A 20,000-nucleotide genomic window follows, 5' to 3' on the forward strand; every position below is an offset into this window, starting at 1 on the left:
TAATGTGAGGGTCTTGCCGAGTGAATTGTTACTGTGTGTGTGTGTGTGTGTGTGTGTGTGTGTGTGTGTGTGTGTGTGAACAATTATGTGTTAGTAGTGTGTTGAATTGGCACTGTGCACAAAAATAGTGGCAGACAACGGAGATGCAATAGAACTAAGAAGAAAATAAAAGGGACGTTAGCTTTTTTGAGTTAACGTTAGCTGCTAGCTATCTAGCTAGCTATAGATTCCTGTAGCTAGCTAGTGGCCAAATACACCCAAAGCAGCCATTTTGAGTCTAAAATGCAGGAAGTAACATGATATAACAATTAACTCATTGAGTGCCAGCCACTTTTGGAGAACGGATGCTCCCAGTGCCAGAGTTTCAGAGCGTTTTCAGTGATTTCTCGAGGCCCACAGAATATTGTGTGATATTCCTATGTAAACACTGAACACGCACAAAGAACGATGAGACTCTATTCTATCATCTGCAAAAAAAAGTTTATTGATCCCATTTTCCGTTCTTTAGTTATGAGCCGGAGAAGATAGGCTGTTTTGAGCAAAAAGACACTTTTCAAATTAGAAGCTGAGTTATTCCGCCTTTTGTGAAATGCAGCATTTCAAGCACATTCACTGAGTCATCTGGTGGGCATCGGATATTCTGGCTTGCGTTTGTCAATCCTGTCCTGCTGCCTGGGTCTGTCTGGGTGTTGTGTGTGTGCTGCTCTGCGTGCCCCCTCCCCCCCCCCCCCCCCGCCCCGCCCCGCCTCGCCTCAACTGCACACTCCTCCTCCTGTCTGTGGTGGCTCTCTGCTGAGTTTGCTGTGCGCACAGTGAAGGGTGCTAGACATCCTGCTTTTTTACAGCGTTCCGCGTGTGTTTGTCACCGGCAACGATGCTTCCAGTTGGGAATAATAACAACTCCACGGTGTGGATGTGCGGATTTGCTGTCGCAACCGACACGGAGCGGCTCAATTGTGGGAGCAGATTGGCTGCTGCAGGCACAGCTGCAGTAACGTGCTTCAGCATATCGATGCATACGGATGCGATGCGATTTCCGTTTCCATAACGACTTCTTCTTTGTTTTTTCCTTGCCTTTCTGTTATGTGGAGAGCACTGTCGCCACCTAAGGGTTCTGTAAAATAGGTTAGACACATCCAATAGCTATAATATTTGTACATCAGAGGCAGAAGGCTTTGATCGACGCCCCACCGTCAAAAAACGCAATTGACGAACATGTCCGTCCTTGGCACTCTACGTTACTAATTGAAATGACGAACATGTCCGTCCTTGGCACTCAATGAGTTAAAGGGCATGCACTGATATAAACTGTATATATAATCTATATCAGCAGCATGCTGTCAAATTTTTATATCGTGTTACTTCCTGCATTTTAAACACAAAATTGCTGCTTTGGGTGTAATGTGAAATAGGCTAATTATCTTACAATTTGGATTTATACCCCTCCAGATTCTTGGGACTAATTTGTTTCTAATAGACTATATATTTCAGTGTTGAATCCATGAAATGCTAAATGTTTGTCCAACTCCCAACAGTGCTGTGTCAGAGCCTTCCACCAGTTGCTGTGTGATATCAATTCAAAATGGCCACCGTGGGAATAAGGTCAAGGGTAGACTTGATGGCTGTTGTTGGTTGCAATCTGCTTTCCACTTCCAAGCTATAAAGTCAGCCTATTGCTTGCTGTGTCACTCAGTTTACCTCAAAACATCAATTCTTTAGTTTGTTGATCAGAAGACGCATTTCGCTTGGCTGTACAAAATCAAAGCTTGTGAGTTTGTCCTGCCAGTGGTTTTGTCTCTGCTGTGTAATAGTGTCTGAAAGGCTATGGAATGAGTAAGACAAACTGTTTTATTGGGCAATGGAATAAAGAATGAAGGGACAAAATCAATGTGAAAAGTAAAAGCAGTAAAAAGAATAGACCTGTTTATTATTTATTCTCAATGAGATTTAGAATCTGGCCAACATAGCAGTTGCTGATAAGTACTAGCAAAACCTCCCATGTAGAATACACCTCCATTGTTACCCACCACAGTTGATGAAAGTGAAAGCAATGATACAGCAGTAATTTGGCTGCGTTACTACCAGACCCTCCTGTTACCGCCCATAGAGTTGTTGTCGTGAGCTGTTAGTCCAGTAGAGTGGGAGTTGACCTCCAGCCTGGTTAGCAGTCCTGGACATTAGCCTGTAGCTATCCTGACAAGCCGGCCTGTCTGCACCCTGCTCTGATTGACTCTGCGTGTGTGTGTGTGTGTGTGTGTGTGTGTGTGTGTGTGTGTGTGTGTGTGTGTGTGTGTGTGTGTGTGTGTGTGTGGAGACCAGGGTCATGAGAAATGACCTCATCTGTGAGTGAGAGTGACAAGGCACCTGTGGTCGAACCTCACATTGAATGTCACACACACACACACACACACACACACACACACACACACACACACACACACACACACACACACACTCACATTCAAGTACTTGGTGCTGTACAGCAAGATGCTGCAACCCGACCCATCTCCCCGCGCTGCTTCAACAGTATTACCCCACTGGGAATTTCATCTGGCCTCACCACCTGTTGTAACTGTATTTCACCCAGTCAACGCCCTCTGCAGCCTATAGCCTCCTGGTCCTCTCCCACATAGACACCCAGTCAATGCCCTCTGCAGCCTATAGCCTCCTGGTCCTCCCACATAGACACTCAGTCAATGCCCTCTGCAGCCTATAGCCTCCTGGTCCTCTCCCACATAGACACCCAGTCAATGCCCTCTGCAGCCTATAGCCTCCTGGTCCTCTCCCACATAGACACCCAGTCAATGCCCTCTGCAGCCTATAGCCTCCTGGTCCTCTCCCACATAGACACCCAGTCAATGCCCTCTGCAGCCTATAGCCTCCTGGTCCTCTCCCACATAGACACCCAGTCAATGCCCTCTGCAGCCTATAGCCTCCTGGTCCTCTCCCACAGGCACCCAGTCAATGCCCTCTGCAGCCTATAGCCTCCTGGTCCTCTCCCATAGGCACCCAGTCAATGCCCTCTGCAGTCTATAGCCTCCTGGTCCTCTCCCACAGGCACCCAGTCAATGCCCTCTGCAGCCTATAGCCTCCTGGTCCTCTCCCATAGGCACCCAGTCAATGCCCTCTGCAGCCTATAGCCTCCTGGTCCTCTCCCATAGGCACCCAGTCAATGCCCTCTGCAGCCTATAGCCTCCTGGTCCTCTCCCATAGGCACCCAGTCAATGCCCTCTGCAGCCTATAGCCTCCTGGTCCTCTCCCACAGGCACCCAGTCAATGGCCTCTGCAGCCTATAGCCTCCTGGTCCTCTCCCACAGGCACCCAGTCAATGCCCTCTGCAGCCTATAGCCTCCTGGTCCTCTCCCACAGGCACCCAGTCAATGGCCTCTGCAGCCTATAGCCTCCTGGTCCTCTCCCACAGGCACCCAGTCAATGCCCTCTGCAGTCTATAGCCTCCTGGTCCTCCCCATAGACACTCAGGCAATGCCCTCTGCAGTCTATAGCCTCCTGGTCCTCCCCATAGACACTCAGTCAATGCCCTCTGCAGTCTATAGCCTCCTGGTCCTCTCCCACAGGCACCCAGTCAATGCCCTCTGCAGCCTATAGCCTCCTGGTCCTCTCCCATAGGCACCCAGTCAATGCCCTCTGCAGTCTATAGCCTCCTGGTCCTCCCCATAGACACTCAGGCAATGCCCTCTGCAGCCTATAGCCTCCTGGTCCTCCCCATAGGCACTCAGGCAATGCCCTCTGCAGCCTATAGCCTCCTGGTCCTCCCCATGGACACTCAGTCAATGCCCTCTGCAGCCTATAGCCTCCTGGTCCTCCCCATAGGCACTCAGTCAATGCCCTCTGCAGCCCCCCCCATAGGCACTAGAATCTGCAGTTGTGCCAGAACTGGGTATGAGATCAGACCCGACCCTCCCCGGGGGCCGAAATCTTAGGTTGATCCAATTCCTCCCAGCTGGGGCTTGAAAGTTGAATCAGGCCGAATCTGAACCGACCGGGCAGCTACCTAATTCAATCTAGCTGCAGAAGCATAGACCAGCAAACAAGTCAAGCTGTTAAGCTGCTGTATGGAGAGACAGGGGGGATGTAGGGAGGGGTTTGGGTTAGGCTTTGAGCCATATGGGTGTTTTAAGGCTGATAGTGTGTCTCTGAAACAGACCACAATGGGACAGTGGGACACCAAAACGCTCCAGATACTAATTGGTTCAAACGTTTGAAAATAAGTATTGCAATGCTTTGAAGTACATTAAATAATGTTAGGGTGGCTCTGCCATTGGTGCCGATGTGCCATCCATTTCAGACGGAGCGGCAGGGGAATCCCCTCCCGCTATCGGCATGTTTTCAAAGTAGCTGTCTGTCGCTACGTGAAACAACAACCTGCGAGCTAGAAACCTATACAAGATTTACATGCTTGACATACTTACTGTTTTATGTGGCATTTTATTTACTGGGATTTAAAGATTTGGTTCCCACAAAAACAACCAGTATTTGATAAAAGGGCCGTATCCGTCTCTAATTCCGGTACAAGGAAGAGAGATATGGGAGAGGGTGGGGGGAGGATTTAGAGGAAAAATAGATCTAGAGGGAGGGAGAGAGACAGAGAGGGAGGGGGAGAGAGAGATTGAGAGAGAGAGAGAGAGAGAGAGAGAGAGAGAGAGAGAGGTCTCTGAGAAATAAAGAAACAGAAAGAGAGAGCGCCCTGGCAGGAAATCAGGACAATAGGCCTGTCTCACTGAAACATAATACTACTCAGTAAAATAGGTGGGAGAGAAATGCACACACCTACAGGAAATGACAGGAGAAGATCACTACTCTGAGGTGCCACTCTCACAATATCCACATTGTGGAAGAACATCTCTAATGAGGATGGGATTTTTCATCTGGTCCTCATTTCTCGACCACCACCTCTCTACCGTACCCGCATTATTGCCTGCTTCCATATGTACATATGGAATGTGTACCTATGTATATTACATAGTGAATATTTTAAATGGCCTCACTCAGGGCTTAGAAGACCATAAGAAGAAGAAGTCATGTGACCCACAGGTTCCGTTGTTTCGTCGTCAACTCTCAATAACTCTCAGACTAAATGAATGTCTGCAAAGCTGTTTACAGTTTTCAGATACAGTATGTGTGAGATCATGTGCAAAATAAATCGGCATTGTTTTTCGGTGAAGTGTCCCTTTAAGTTTCCAGCTGCATTCAAAACCCTTTACTTTTCTTTTTCTTTTTAAGGAATAGGTGCATTTCCAAACAATGTCCCCTCTTTCAAGCACTGGAAACACTTTTGTTTGACAAGTATGTGTTGTGGTGGCCTTAATGTGTTCCTCCTCTCCTTGGTGTGCTTTGAGATATTGTAAGCTGTGAGATATGACTTGTATCACACAAAGCACTCACCTGGCTAAAAGCTTGTGTGAAGTCTGTAAGGAGTGGACACAGTGCCTGCTCTGCTCAGGCTCCTTTCATCTTTGTCGGCAAGATATAAAGAAGTGGCTGTGGCCTCATACTGCCAGGCTCTGGGTGGAAAATGGATAAACACATTTCAAAAATAATCTGCTGTTTACTTTGAGCTCAGTTTCTCCCTTCAAAAGCCAGAGTGCAGCAGTCGTGTAGCTGCTTAACCAGATTATTTCAAATACTCCTCAGCAGACATGACACTTGAATGTCATTGTTGTACTATTGACAGCTGCTCTCTTTTCATTGATCAGTCACTGTCTCTCTGATCATAACCATTGCCTATAGTGGATATTACCATTAACTCTCTCATAATGTCATAATGTCATGTTATTATTATCGCCCATAATTATAACATTGGGGATATTTTGTGTATTGAGTTTATGTGTGATCTTTTGATTGTGATTTTAAAGCTTCAGTTGGCATGATCGTGGCATGATGATTGTCCCATCCTGATTGAGACTCTGTTACCCTCACGTTACCAGGCACTCTTTCAAAGGAGAAGAGCCTGGTATCTGTTACTGCCCAATTAGGCTTCTGGTTTGAGATCCACCAGATCCGGCGCCAGATCGTATCCAGCAAATTGTTTGTGTTGCAGTGTTATCGTTCTATTGTGTTATTTGGTTTTAGTTCTTTTTATTTTTGTGTATTAGCTACATAGCTGGATAACTCATATCGCATTTATTTACTACTAGGCATCTAGGCAAAATTCACCCTGTTTTCCCAAATGAAACTGTGGTGTCGGGTTTTTGGACACTTCTCCATGCACAGACGTAACAGTGACCTCTAAACTGGTTCCTAGACAGCAGCGAGCAGCAGCACTCCATTCTGAGAAAGCTGAACTCACCACCGTTAGATTTCTTCCCCTCGTGTCTCGTCTCTTTGGTTTCCTTTGGTATAAAGTGAGCACAGACACAGATCGCTTGGTAAAGGTGCTGTGCGCAGTTTACTGACATGATCTCACACAGTTACTTCTCAGTGATATTTGGACATATGCGAAGTATATAAAAACAGTCAAATCATCTCGTCTCTTATCACATCTCTCTCCCTCTCTCTCTCTCTCTAGATGGTCTCCACCGGGTGGTGGCCCTCTGCACGCTGCGTGTCACCATCATCACCGATGACATGCTGACCAACAGCATCACGGTGCGCCTGGAGAACATGTCCCAGGAACGCTTCCTCTCACCCCTGCTCAACCTCTTCCTGGAGGGCGTGGCCGCTGTGCTCTCCACCAATCGGGACGCAGTGTTTGTCTTCAACATCCAGAACGATACGGACGTGCGGGGCTCCATCCTCAACGTTACTTTCTCGGCGCTGCAGCCAGGGGGCGCTCCGGGCAGAGGGAGGTACTTCCCCTCTGAGGAGCTGCAGGAGCAGATCTACCTGAACAGGACTCTGCTCAGGCTCATCTCCTCTCAGCAGGTAACACATGTTGGCACATGGAAGCACACATACGGATTTACACATCCATGCACACACATCTGAACAAAACGCTTTACACAAGTGCAGCCGGAGGTACCCCATGTTACCTCCGGCTTGGTCGTGTGTCCATACAGGCACAATTGGCTGTGTCTGTGGGTGGGAAGCCGGATTAAGGGTATGTTTCCTGGTCGCTGCACTAGTGCCTCTTCTAGTCGGCCGAGGTGCCTGTTCATGGGAGGGGGGGGGGGGGGGGGGGGGACTGGGGGGAATAGCACGATCCTCCCACGCGCTGCGTCCTGCTGGTGAATCACCTCGCTGTCAGGTGAAAAGAAACGGCTGGCAACTTCACATGTATCAGAGGAAGCATGTGCTAGTCTATAACTCTCCCCAGACCGGCAGAGGGCGTGGAACAATGACCGGGGCAGCAGAGGGAATTGGCCAAGTAGTGGGGAGGAAAGGGGAGGGATGCTTTTTAAAATACACCAGTCTCTTCTTCAGCTGGTTTTATTTACATAATACATTACAAATGGCATAGAACTGCCTGGTTCTAAAAAAAATATTGTATTTTCCTCACTTGTAAAATAGCGGGACAAAACGGGAACAAAACAATCACCATGGAAAACATATTGGAAAAGATTCTTTTGATTTGACCGAAATCTCTGCCCTTCTCCAGGTGCTGCCATTTGACGACAACATCTGCCTGCGGGAGCCGTGTGAGAACTACATGAAGTGTGTGTCGGTGCTGAAGTTCGACAGCTCGCCTCCCTTCATCACCTCCAACACGGTCCTGTTCCGGCCCATCCACCCCATCAACGGGCTGCGCTGTCGCTGCCCCGCGGGCTTCACCGGAGACTACTGCGAGACGGAGATCGACCTGTGCTACTCAGGACCCTGCAGGAACAACGGCAAGTGCCGCAGCCGCGAGGGAGGGTACACCTGCGAGTGCCTGGAGGACTTCACCGGTGAGTTGAGCTATGCTGCAAAAAGTGGCCATTTTAGCATGTATTATGCAATTGAAACAAGTAACACATGTGTCTTTTTTTCCATTACATGAAGGAAAGGATGCTTAATTCTCAGTAATACGCTAAGTCAGTGGTTCTCAAATGGGGGTCCGTGGCACTTTGCCAGGGGGTCCGCGTACAGTAGTTCAATGAGAATATGTTATGCTTTAAATCTAAAATGGTTTATGGATTACATTCTAATCTAACAAACCTATCAATTTAAAAGTCAAGTACGTTACCATGGAAACAATTAAGCTTAGCCCAAAATCACAAATCAGAATGAGGGGGTCATATATTTTCTATCTTGTAAGGGGTCCTTGGCTGAAAAACATTTGAGAACCTCTGCACTAAGTGACATGTTAAGATGGATTGTGCTTGTGCTCACTGACAGGATTCAGTGTTCAATTACAAAATGTTTTCACAGAAGAACTACATTTTGAAAATAATATGACTCCAAATCTGAAACTGATTTGGTAGTGCTTCGCAAAGCTTTGGCAAACGATCAGTGATAATAACTTTTCATACCAATTTCTTCTGGATTGGCAACTCAAGCTCAGGATTTTAATAATTCCTCTATACAACACAGCATTATACTCTAACCCTAACCCTTACTAGAAATTACTGATATTATATTGTGTATATATTTAAAGGACTACAGGAAGGTTTTCCAGAGTAGTTATGTTATGGAAGTCTATTAGAAATATAAAAAGGCTGCTAAACATTTCTCTGAATTGCTTTGATGAGTTATATAAAACTGCACAGACGGGTTATAAACGCTCTCACCACCCATTGTTGGTAGTTTTGTCTTTGAACCCAGTGCTAACAGGGGAAGCATACTGTGTGATAGGTAGGCACACACCCCAAACGTACTAAATGCCAGCACAACTCAACTTTTTTGTTGCAGCAAAGCTTCAGTGCAAGACCTAAGGAAACTGTTTAAAAAGAAAAAAATGGCCAGCACTCTCAATGCACTTAAAGTATATATACTTTAAGTATATATATATATATATATATATATATATATATATATATATATATATATATATATATATACAGTATATATATCCGCACATCTGCACACATACACATACAGATTTATTGCTGTATAGGAGCTTATGGAATGCTGACTAGCCCGTCAAGCCAGATCCATCCACATATCAGTTACTCATTTACCAAGAGCAGATTAGCAATGAACACAATGATTGTCTTTTTAGTCTACTGTAAGTGGCTAAAACCACAATCTTAATACCTTGATGTATAAACATCTTGGAGCAATTTAATGGGGTTTTGTACCAGTTGTCAATGTTGATGAAGGCAATAATGCCTGTATCTGTTGCTTCAAAATGTTGCCGATGTATCATTGTCTTTCTAATCTCTCGAGACAGACTTTCGACTTGCATCGAAAATCTGCCGGCAAGCTCCGTGAAAAGGGGTGCAACATCGCTCACAGGGTGCAGGCTCACAGGGTGCAGGCTCGCATGCTGCGCCTTACCCGATCAAAATGGAGTGGACGTGACCATGTGTAGTCAAAACCAGAGCCGTGTAGATAGAAGAGTCCCGACATCTCCATTCACTCCAATGGACCAGTTTTTTCCCAGGAAGTAAGGTCCTGGAACTCTTGAGTAAAAAAAGCAGCACTGTCGAGTTGCAGCAAAATAGACAGTTTGTGTTGTACTTTGAAAGGGTTTTTCATCCCTTGAATCAAATTGTACATTATCAGCTTTATTTTAGCATGCAAAAGTAGCGCGAGACCCATTCCTGGCTGTTCATTGGCTAATGAGTCTCGCACTTTGGTCCTCCGCTGACGCCACTCTCTCTCTAGAGGACACTAGTCAAAACGTACCATTTTCAGCATGTAGCAAGTTGTAGCGTGTAGCAAGAGTTGTTATTGTTATTTCATAGCGACGGAAGAATTTGAGAGAGATACGCAGGGAACGGAAAGGAAATCCATAAATGGTCAGAGCCGGTCGGTTGGAGCCAATGGAGTGCAGGGAGTGGAAAGGGATTTTCTTCCGCTGCCGACGGAGCCTTTTGAGTTCCTGAAACGGGGCTGCTGCCCCCAGAGGTTAGAGAGAGAAAAAAAAAAAAGTTTAACCAATTGGTTCCCAGATTGTTGTCTTTGAAACTAAGAAGGCAAGGGGTTATGGAGTCAGTTTAAGAATGTATGGCAACAAACTGGTTGTCTGATGAAGACACATGGTCCAGAGTCTACAGATTTGTGATTAGGCCCCACATTATTATTAAGACCTGAACTTGACCGAATCAGTCCTACCGCATCATTAAATGAACCTAAAACCTGGCGTCAGCAGAAACCTTTAAAGGCCGGCTTTACCGTGAATATATATGAATATATATTAATTCTTAAAAAATCTTAAATTTCGAATCCGTTGAAATTTTTGAAATTGCTTGTTCACAGCCAGAGAAAAAAAAAAATGAAAAAAAAAAAAAAAAAAAAAAAATTGGGCCAGGTGACGCGTTTCGCGTCGAAACGCGTCACCTGGCCCATTTTTTTTTTTTTTTTTTTTTTTTTTTTTTTTCATTTTTTTTCTCTCTGGCTGTGAACAAGCAATTTCAAAAATTTCAACGGATTCGAAATTTAAGATTTTTTAAGAATTAATATATATTCATATATATTCACGGTAAAGCCGGCCTTTAACATAGTCTCAAATGAACTTTGACATTAAAGGCCGGGTTTTCCGTGGGGAATATGAATATATATTAAATCTCACGCCCCTAAGGTTTTAGAATCCGTTGAAATTTTTGAAATTGGTTGTTTACAGCCTGAGATATCACCAGAAATCCACTCTGTGTGTGGGGGGGGGGGGGGGTGGTGGGGGGGGGGGTGCGGGGACTCGAAATACTACATTTCCCACAATGCACTGGGCTCGCGTGGCCTTCGTTTCCATGCCCACCCCTCAGGCGTTTGGCTGATATCAAACTCCAGTAGGTGGCGGTAATGCACATATATGTTTGCCAACCGCCATAAAACTCAAAGAAGAAGAAGACATGGAGAGAAGACATGGAGAGAAGAAGAAATAAATCGAAAATAAATCGAAAATCAATTGCCTCCAAATTGCACCAAATGTAAACGGTAGTATATATGTCGGGAGATGTCTTCATAAAAAAAATTTCATGCATTTTAAGGCATTTTCGTAGGAGTTACGCGCATCTGATGTTGTAACTATTTTCTGTAAAAATGTGTAAAAACGGGTACATTGCTCAGCGTTGATTTCGTTACTTCAACCCACCTACTACTAGATGTAAAATTTGACGAGCTTTCCAATGCCGCCAGTCCCGTGTCGATTAGTGCTTCCGTTCCCGAGATAATGGTCTCTTTGCAAGGAACTATGGGAAGCTAATATTAGCTACAGCAGGCTAGGCGGTTGACAAGATGGCTGCGTTTTTGTTTTGGTCAAGGCCTCTGAAGGGGCGTGGAGGACCTCTAGAGGCGGGACCATGGCCAACAACAGTTGTAGTTCATAGGTGCACGACTTCCGCAAGGCGGACTTAGGCCAGATGACGCGAAACGCGTCGGCTGGCCCAAAAAATATGTGAGAGATGCTTGATATCTCTGGCAGTGAATATCCAATTTCAAAAATTTCAACGGATTCGAAAACCTTAGGGGCGTGAGATTTAATATATATTCATATTCCCCACGGAAAACCCATCCTTTAAGTATTAGAGAAAAGAAACCCCTCTGCAGCACCAATACAGATGGCAGATGAGCTATGAGAAGACTCGGGAGCTTTCATCGTCCCCATTGAAATCACTTTCCGAAATGTTTCCCAACGTCCGCGATCTTCCTCCCCTATTTCCCCCTCGTTCATCTGATCCCTGGCTGCCTCCGCCTTTCTGTCTCTGCCTAATAGTTCCTAGAGGGCTTCTGACAGCCTTCGTCCCTCCACTCATACACTCTCTTCCTGCCTTTCTGTCTCTGCCTAATAGTTCCTAGAGGGCTTCTGACAGCCTTCGTCCCTCCACTCATACTCTCTCTTCCTCTCTTTTCTTCCTTATCTGATGGAAAGACCTGATTAGACCTGCCTCTGTCGCACTCTCTCCTCGTCCTCTCCCGCTCTCTGTCTCCCTCTCCTCCTCTCACCCCTTCATACTTCCCTACCCGCGTCTCCGAGCGCCCCCTTTGAAGGTCACAGTTCAACCTCAGATAGTCAGGGCCCATCAGGGGCCATTATGGGGCCGATGACAGTGGCAGGCCGCTCCGTCCTCCTTGGGTTTCCCACATTACAGGGAAACGGATCCTCCTAATTCCCCCTCGGAAAAAAGGATTACGCCGTGGAGAGAAGGGCCATTACCTGGTTCCAGGCGGTAGTGTCGGGCCTCTGTGTGTGTGTCCTGTCCTGGGCGGAGAGATCGGTACCTCCAAGATCTTGTCTGGAATGGCACGTTGACACACAACACTGCAAGGGATCGCAAATAATATTTGAGTCAAAAAAAACAAAGTCTGCTGGTGCCTGTGCGTCAGCGCAGTTTAAGTGAGCAGAGCCAGGGAACCGGGCCAAACTTGCCCACTGTCTGTGTGGATGAAGCTCTGGGCCAAGGTAGAGTCTTAAGGCTTTTGCACACCAAGACCAAGTCCCTACTTTTTCATCCGAAATTGTCACACGTTTTAAAATAAATACGACCTCATGTTGTGTCACTCATGTTTACACACTGACTCCGAATCTTTCGTCCGTCATTAAAGTTTTCGGAACAGGTTCGATTTTCAGCCAATCAGTCAATAGCCTTTTGCGAGCTGTTTGACCCGTCTGTATTTGTGGAGGATGGATTAAAATAATGCATATGGAGGAAAAAAACAGACTGTGTGTGCAAAGACCTTTATGGTCAATTAGTGGACAAATGTGCCATTGTTAGGAAACTGGATTAGACAATATGATAGATAACTTTGGAGCCAAGGTGCAGCCTCCAATTTCACCAGTGGAGGTCAGGCTAATGGCTACACCCAGGAAACAGCTGTAGGCACTATTGACCTAGTAGATAGCTGTCAAGCTGTCAAGCCAATGCAAAGTCTCCTGCTTTATCAGTGCAGGAATCTGCCATGGCTAAAAGAGAGGCAAAACAACATGCTAGATCAGTTTGGAGCCAAAATGGAGTCCAGTTGATCACCCACTCCAAATGTCTGCAGACTGTCCCTGGGCTGGTAGAAAAGTGCTGAGGCGATGTGGGGCCTCCTGGTTTATCAGTGGAGGAAGCTTGTGTCCAAACCCACTCCAACTAGGAAACTCGTCTGAACAGGGAGGAAAGCTCAAAGGTGGTGGAACTGTGGAGCAAATATTGAGACTACTGGTCAGTCAGTGCATGGATCTGTTAACTGAAGGATCTACCTCAAATACACTTTAACACTGTTCAATTTTGATGATCTACCGTACATTTCTGAACCCATTTTGTTCTTTGCTAGTGTATTTTTTTTTATTCCTGTAAAGAAAAAGACCCAATGTAGATGGTGTGATGTCATTTGATTGTACACAATAAGTGAACGCCCGTTCTCTGGGGATTGTCAAAAGGCATTCTGGGAAATGTAGGAAATCAAAAACTGAAGTAGATGTAGGAGAGGCAGACTGAGGGAAAGTGGGTTCCCCAAAAAGTAAATTCCAACACTCTATAACAAACCGTGAGCAGAGTGTAACAGTGGATTATTCCTTTCTTTGACCTCATAAAACCTCAACCTGAACCCATGCTAGGAAATCAGGTTTAGCTCCCTAATTGACCTCAGACAAACACAGAGCTGCTGATGTGTGAGAATACAAAGAATACAACGTTTATGTAGCTCAGAGGCATCAGTTCAGTACAGGGTCGCCCACGGCTCGGAGTTAAGAGAGGAATGTTGGAGCTCTCACCCCCCCACACGCACGCCACCAGCTCAGCTTTCTTTCTTTTTCTTTCTTTCTTTCTTTCTTTCTTTCTTTCTTTCTTTCTTTCTTTCTTTCTTTCTTTCTTTCTTTCTTTCTTTCTTTCTTTCTTTTGTTTTGTCTTTGTCTTTGCCCCCCCTCTCCCTCCCTCTGCCTTTCCCTCTCCCTCTCCCTCTCCCTCTCCCTCTCCCTCTCCCTCTCCCTCTCCCTCTCTCTCTCTCTCTCTCTCTCCAAATATGGCTAAATTAGCTTGTGGCTCTTAAGAGTGGTGCTTCTCAGAAGAAGCCCTATAAACAGGGCTTTATCGTTGTCGCTTATGCTGAGATGGAGATAGGCTTTCCTTGAACTGGTGCTGAAGGGAATGAAACCGTGGCATAGTCAGGACACTGGGTTTAAACTGCACATTCAATGGGAATGAGCCCATTGTGTTTGCATAACATAATGATGGTTCCATCCATTCTATGTAGGTGTTCCAGTGCCGTGTTTACCCTGCTTTGACACTCAAAATGGCTGCTGTGAAAAGGGCCTATTGTGGTGGGGAGGGGGGGGGGGGGGGGGGGCTGAGAGCAGAGAGCTTTTATTTTGGCATAGTGATTTGGTGCAGATGATATGATACAAGTCAGAAAAGGTGTAAAATAAATCAGGTGTAACACTCTCTCTTGTCCTTCCTGTCCCAGGCGAGCACTGCGAGGTGAACGCGCGGTCGGGCCGCTGCGTCCCGGGCGTGTGTAAGAACGGGGGGAAGTGTGTGGACCGGCTGGTGGGCGGCTTCAGGTGCGAGTGTCCTCCAGGAGAGTACGAGGTGCCCTACTGTGAGATGACCACCCGCAGCTTCCCCGGACAGTCCTTCATCACCTTCAGAGGCCTGCGCCAGAGGTTCCACTTCACCGTCTCCTTCATGTGAGTAGTGGGGGACCCATTTCACCGTCGCACCATCATACTGTATGTGGTTTGTTGTTGTTGTTGTCTTAATTTGTTTGTTTTGGTCAGTTGTTTGTTTCTACATTCACTTCTGGGTTTCATTGTTTAACGGCAGTTACAATTGTGTGTGTTTTTTCCAATACATGAACCATACATGAACAACACACGCGAACAGGCTTGGCCACAGGAAAAGAAAGTAACAGTAAAAACAACAACAACAACAACAACAAAGAACATAGATACATTATCGACATTCAATATAACAACGTGGTGCTACCAGCCGCTTAAAGTGCTTATGTGCTTATAAGAGATATTGTGCAAGGGATCCCACGCGAGGGGTCCATACAGTTGTGGTTAACTGACACCAAGTTGCAAGACCCATCTCAAAACTGAGTGATTGATTACGTTGGAACGTTCATGGTCTTTTTTTATTGCTGAAATTTGGAATAGCCAGTAAATCTCTTATAATATATGCCATGCACGCAGCTATAAGCAGTCTTACACCAAACTAATGCAACACATTTATTTCTAAAGAGTGATACAATGTATTCACAATGGTTTGAGATTTCTAAGTGTATTTGCAATAGATTGGCTTTGTCTTGTCCTCGGTTTATTAAACTTGCACTGCATAATAGTGTTATACAGTATATTTGTACAGTATATCTGTGTTTCTGCACCCCACATCTTTTCAGTGTAGGTAGTAACAGCGCTACATGGGTATGACACTTGTATCTGTGTATGCACTAAACTGTAATTTAGAGTGTGGGGGCTTGCACAAACAAACACAGTTGTGTTCAGTGAGCTAAGTGTGTCAACTGAGGCGTGCCGAGACATGTGCACACTTTTCCATTGTCCTCTCCTGTAAACACACGCACGCGCACACACAGACACGAGCGTGCACACACACACACAGACACGAGCGTGCACACACATGCACGCGTGCACACACACGCGCACGCGCACACAGACACGAGCGTGCACACACATGCACGCGTGCACACACACGCGCACGCACACACAGACACGAGCGTGCACACACACACACACGCGCGTGCGCGCACACACAAGCACAGACACGAGCGCGCACACACACACACACACGCGCGCGCGCACACACACGCACAGACACGAGCGTGCACACACACACACACACATGCCACATAAGCACACGCCTATGAACGAAGTGTGCTCACCACAGCACACACACTACCTGAATTATGAGCTGCGCTTGTGTCCTCACATTGTCAAACATGCTGAAACCGCTGGAGGAAAATAAACCCTGGTTTGGCAAGCTCAGAACACACACACACACACACACCGTAAATATTATGTCAAGAGGAACTCTGCCTTTTATTATTGGTCCCATTAGCAGTAATGGATGAGAAGACTTTAGGTGATGTGACGCGGGTGCATCAGCAGCACTGCGGTGAGAAAGGCTTGAAAACAGGAAAGCCCGTGTGATGAGTCGCCCTTATCAGTGTTTGGTTACACTCGCCCTGACTTCCTGCCCCGCTGCCCTCACTGGCATCTGCCCACTGACTCCCCTGCCCTCACCTAATGCTCTCTCACACACACACACACACACACACACACACACACGCATGCATGCACACGCATGTACGCACACGCACGCACACGCACACGCGCACACACACACACACACACACACACACACACACACGTGCACGCACGCACGCACGCGCACGCACGTGCGCGCACGCACGCGCACGCACGCACACACACACACACACACACACACACACACACACACACACACACACACACACACTTTGTACCCTCGTAGAACATACGGTGTAAACAATGCACTGTAGGTTTCTCTCTCTAGCTCATTTTCAGGTGTCTCTCTCACACACAAACTCACTCACACTCACAAACGTGCATCTTCTTAGGCAGGGGAAACAGTTTCCTGTCCGCGGCCGGCCGGCTTTACGCTCGCTTCCTGCCTTTCCCTTCCAAGTGACTTTTCCTCAAGAGCTCCTCGCCTCCTTTCATCATGAGGCTATGGGCTGTTGGAGTTGGATAGGTGTTGGGGAAGGCGGCAGGAAACACAAGCTAGCGCAAAGAAAAACAGTTGGCCTTCACACAATCTAAAGGTCCATCTGCTTTTCCTCAGTCTTGATGAAGACTTCCCGAGTTGAACACCACAGACACTAATCAGGCTAGGATGTTGCTGTGGGGATTAGAGACCCTATCAACTTGACAATAGAGAGGCAAAGTCACCGCCTACTTCCTGCTTCAGCTGCACCAGCCTGGAAAACATAATGAGTGGATAATCAGAGACAATAATTTTTTGATCCTGTTTGAATTGTGCCATGAAGTACACATGTGATTTTTACAACATGTAAACTCAACTTTGCATGTGAAGAAAGCCGCAGTTTGTCGTAAAACTGAAATGCAACATTTAGTTTTGTATGAAACCGCTCAATGGACTACATCTCTCGTCTATATTTTATTTGAAATGTTTATGGAACAATAAGCGAACAAGACAAACAGGCTTAGACACAGTAAAAGAAAGAAAGAAACATACATGACTGACATTTAGCATAACAACGTGGTGCTACCAGCCGCATAAGGTGCTTATGTGCTTGTAAGAGATATTGTGCATAGGATCCTATGCAAGGGCTCCATGGGAAAACAGTCGGACAAGCCATCCGTTACCCCTAACCTCAGTCACTAGTCATTCTTAACCTGGTCAAAGTAGGGCAAAAACAACTCCCAGACAGTTGAGAACATTTTAAGTGAGTTGGCTCTCAGGAACCTGAGTCTCTCCATCTGTATAACAGAGATCATGTCCATCAGTCACAGCTGGGAAGAAGGGGAAGAGGACAGCTTTGATTCCAATTCCTTCAGAATGAGCCTTTTGGCAACAGTTGTCCCCAGTGTCAGAGACTGTTGCACAGCTGTAGGGAAGTTCAGAGAAGACTGAGCAGCTGAAGATGGCGAGTTCTGCCTCCGGCTGAAGGGTTATTTTGTAGGCCTTTGAGTACCAGTCAAATATTTTGGCCCAGAATCCCGTTAGTGAAGGGCAGAACCAAAAGGCATGAGACAATGTGTCCTCTGACACCCGACACCTGTCACACAGTGGGGAGACAGAAGGGAAGATCTTGTGTAATGTAGGCTTGGAGTAGTGAAGACGGTGAGCGACTTTAAATTGGATCAGCTGGTGCCAGCTATGAACTGAGCAGAGTTGTACAACTGACAGACTCCTTTGTGTGTAGTCTTTCTGATTTATAGCTTATAGTGCAACAGATTTACAACAAACTGCGACTTTCTTGACCTGCAAAGTTACCTTTTAAATTGACATGTACCTCATGGCACAATTCAAATGGGATTAAAAAAAAGATTGTCTCTCACCACAACTCATATTTTGTCAGACGCTGGTGCATGTAGGCCCCGACCGGAAGGGGAGGGACTTTGGCTCTCTATACAATAGCTGGCAGGAAATAAACTAGGGTCTAAACTAGGGATGGCACGATACCACTTTTTCCATATCCAATCCGATACCGATACCACAATCTTGAGAGTCTGCCGATACCGATATCAATCCGATCCAATCTTTTTCCCTCGCTTATACAACTAAGCTGTTAATAATAAATTTACCAATGCACTTTGCTCAACCCAGCCATCTAAACAGCATGTTCAATCTGTGGAACAATATTCCTTAAATGAAAGGCTATAGCCCAGAACATAGACTCAGTAATGCACTAATGCTGCTGCTTCTTTTTAAGCCTTCACACGCACGCACGCACGCACGCACGCACACCCACGCACGCACGCACGCACGCACGCACACACACGCACACACACACACACACACACACACACACACACACACACACACACACGTCCTTGTTAGAACTGTCCCTGGTCTCCCCGAGTCCCGTGAGAGAGAGCCTGGTGACGCGAGGTTACCCCTACTTGCGTGTAGCATGAAACAAGGGGCGGAGCACAGTTCAGGGATCATGGTGTTTGTAAACACGGGCACATGGCCTAATTTAGTTTTATTTGCTGTTTTCAAGGAAGATTTGGACTTTTAGGATTAATTATAATAAGGACTAACAGGAGGAGAGAACATCTAACTTTATCGCTGCTGAGTTGGGTGAGTGTTTATTAGCGTTAATCTGCCGATCCGTTATGCAGAAAGTGCGTAGATTTGACTTCACTTCTGGGAATGGTAACGTAGCCTATTATTGATTGTGATAGCATGCTGTGCTGCGCGGAATTGACGTGGCTGCCGGTGTGTTTTGAGGCTTACCGGTGTCTAGTTGGAGAGAATCTGCATCTGATCTCCTCTCTCTCCCTCTCTCTGTAATGTTGCTGTCAGGTTTGTGTGTGATACAGTGACCGGCAGGTATCAGGCAGGCAGGCAGTCTGCGCCGCGGTGTTGACGTTTCCAATGCTTAAAAACACTCGCATCGTATTAAATTGCACATGGCTTTTTTCTTCCTTGATCAACACAGCTGTGGTGACAACGCACAGTGCAATCTCACTCTGTTCACATGCACGATGCTGCGGTTGTTCATCTGTGTCCGTGACGGCGCATTGCTCGAAGTTTAGTGAAGCATTTAGTGATAGTTTAGGCCAGTGGTTCTCAACTGGTGTAGCCTCAGGACCCACTATTTTCCTTGTCATGAAGTCGCGACCCAAATTTCAGATTTTTTTTTAAACCACTCAAATTTATTGCACAGAATAGCGCATTAATTTAATACACAATGCCTTCATGCACTGTTATAAACCTCAAATGAACAAAAAAGTGCAACAGAAGTGCAACTAGGGCTAAAAACCAATTGAAATAAGGCAGACTTGAATTACAGGCCTATATGTTTTTAAATTTAAACAAGTCAAACTGGTCATGCTCAGAAAGTCTTATTTGAACTGTATGAAATATGAAATAAAAGGCAGACTTATCTTGAATTGCATGCCTATATGTTTTTAAACAAGTTAATAATAATAATAAAACAAGTTAACCTGGTCATGCTAATCCAGCTTCAATAGTCTGAATTTAACTAATATGAAATAAAAAGGCAGACTTTTCTTGAATCACAGGCAGGCTATATGCTTTTTAGTTAAACTGGTCATAACTTTTAATAACTCTTGGGGCCATGCTAATCCAGTTTCAATCATCTGAATTGAACTAAAATTAAATATGAAATGAAAAGCCAGACTTCTCTTGAATTACAGGCAGAGCATATGCTTCAGCTTGTTAAACAAGTAAAACTGGTCAGGCTAATCCAGTTTCAATAATCTGAATTTAACTCAAATGAAATATGATTTTTTTTTTTTTTTTTTTTTTGGCCAATGTCCGCGACCC

The 20,000-nt window shown here is 45.9% G+C and overlaps 1 protein-coding gene across 1 annotated transcript in view; it reads left to right on the top strand.

Annotated features, from left to right (window-relative positions):
* Positions 1–20,000, top strand: part of celsr1a (cadherin EGF LAG seven-pass G-type receptor 1a) — a gene marked incomplete at its 5' end in the record, with an annotated part of 247,920 nt that overhangs the window by 122,935 nt on the left and 104,985 nt on the right. The window contains 3 exons of the mRNA XM_083655165.1: positions 6,527–6,882; positions 7,556–7,844; positions 14,425–14,647. Coding sequence (XP_083511291.1) covers positions 6,527–6,882; positions 7,556–7,844; positions 14,425–14,647 — 868 coding nt within the window. The remainder of the gene's footprint in view (positions 1–6,526; positions 6,883–7,555; positions 7,845–14,424; positions 14,648–20,000) is intronic.

Source organism: Poromitra crassiceps, assembly GCF_964638095.1.
Source record: "Poromitra crassiceps genome assembly, chromosome: 2".
NCBI classification, from domain to species: Eukaryota; Metazoa; Chordata; class Actinopteri; order Beryciformes; family Melamphaidae; genus Poromitra; species Poromitra crassiceps.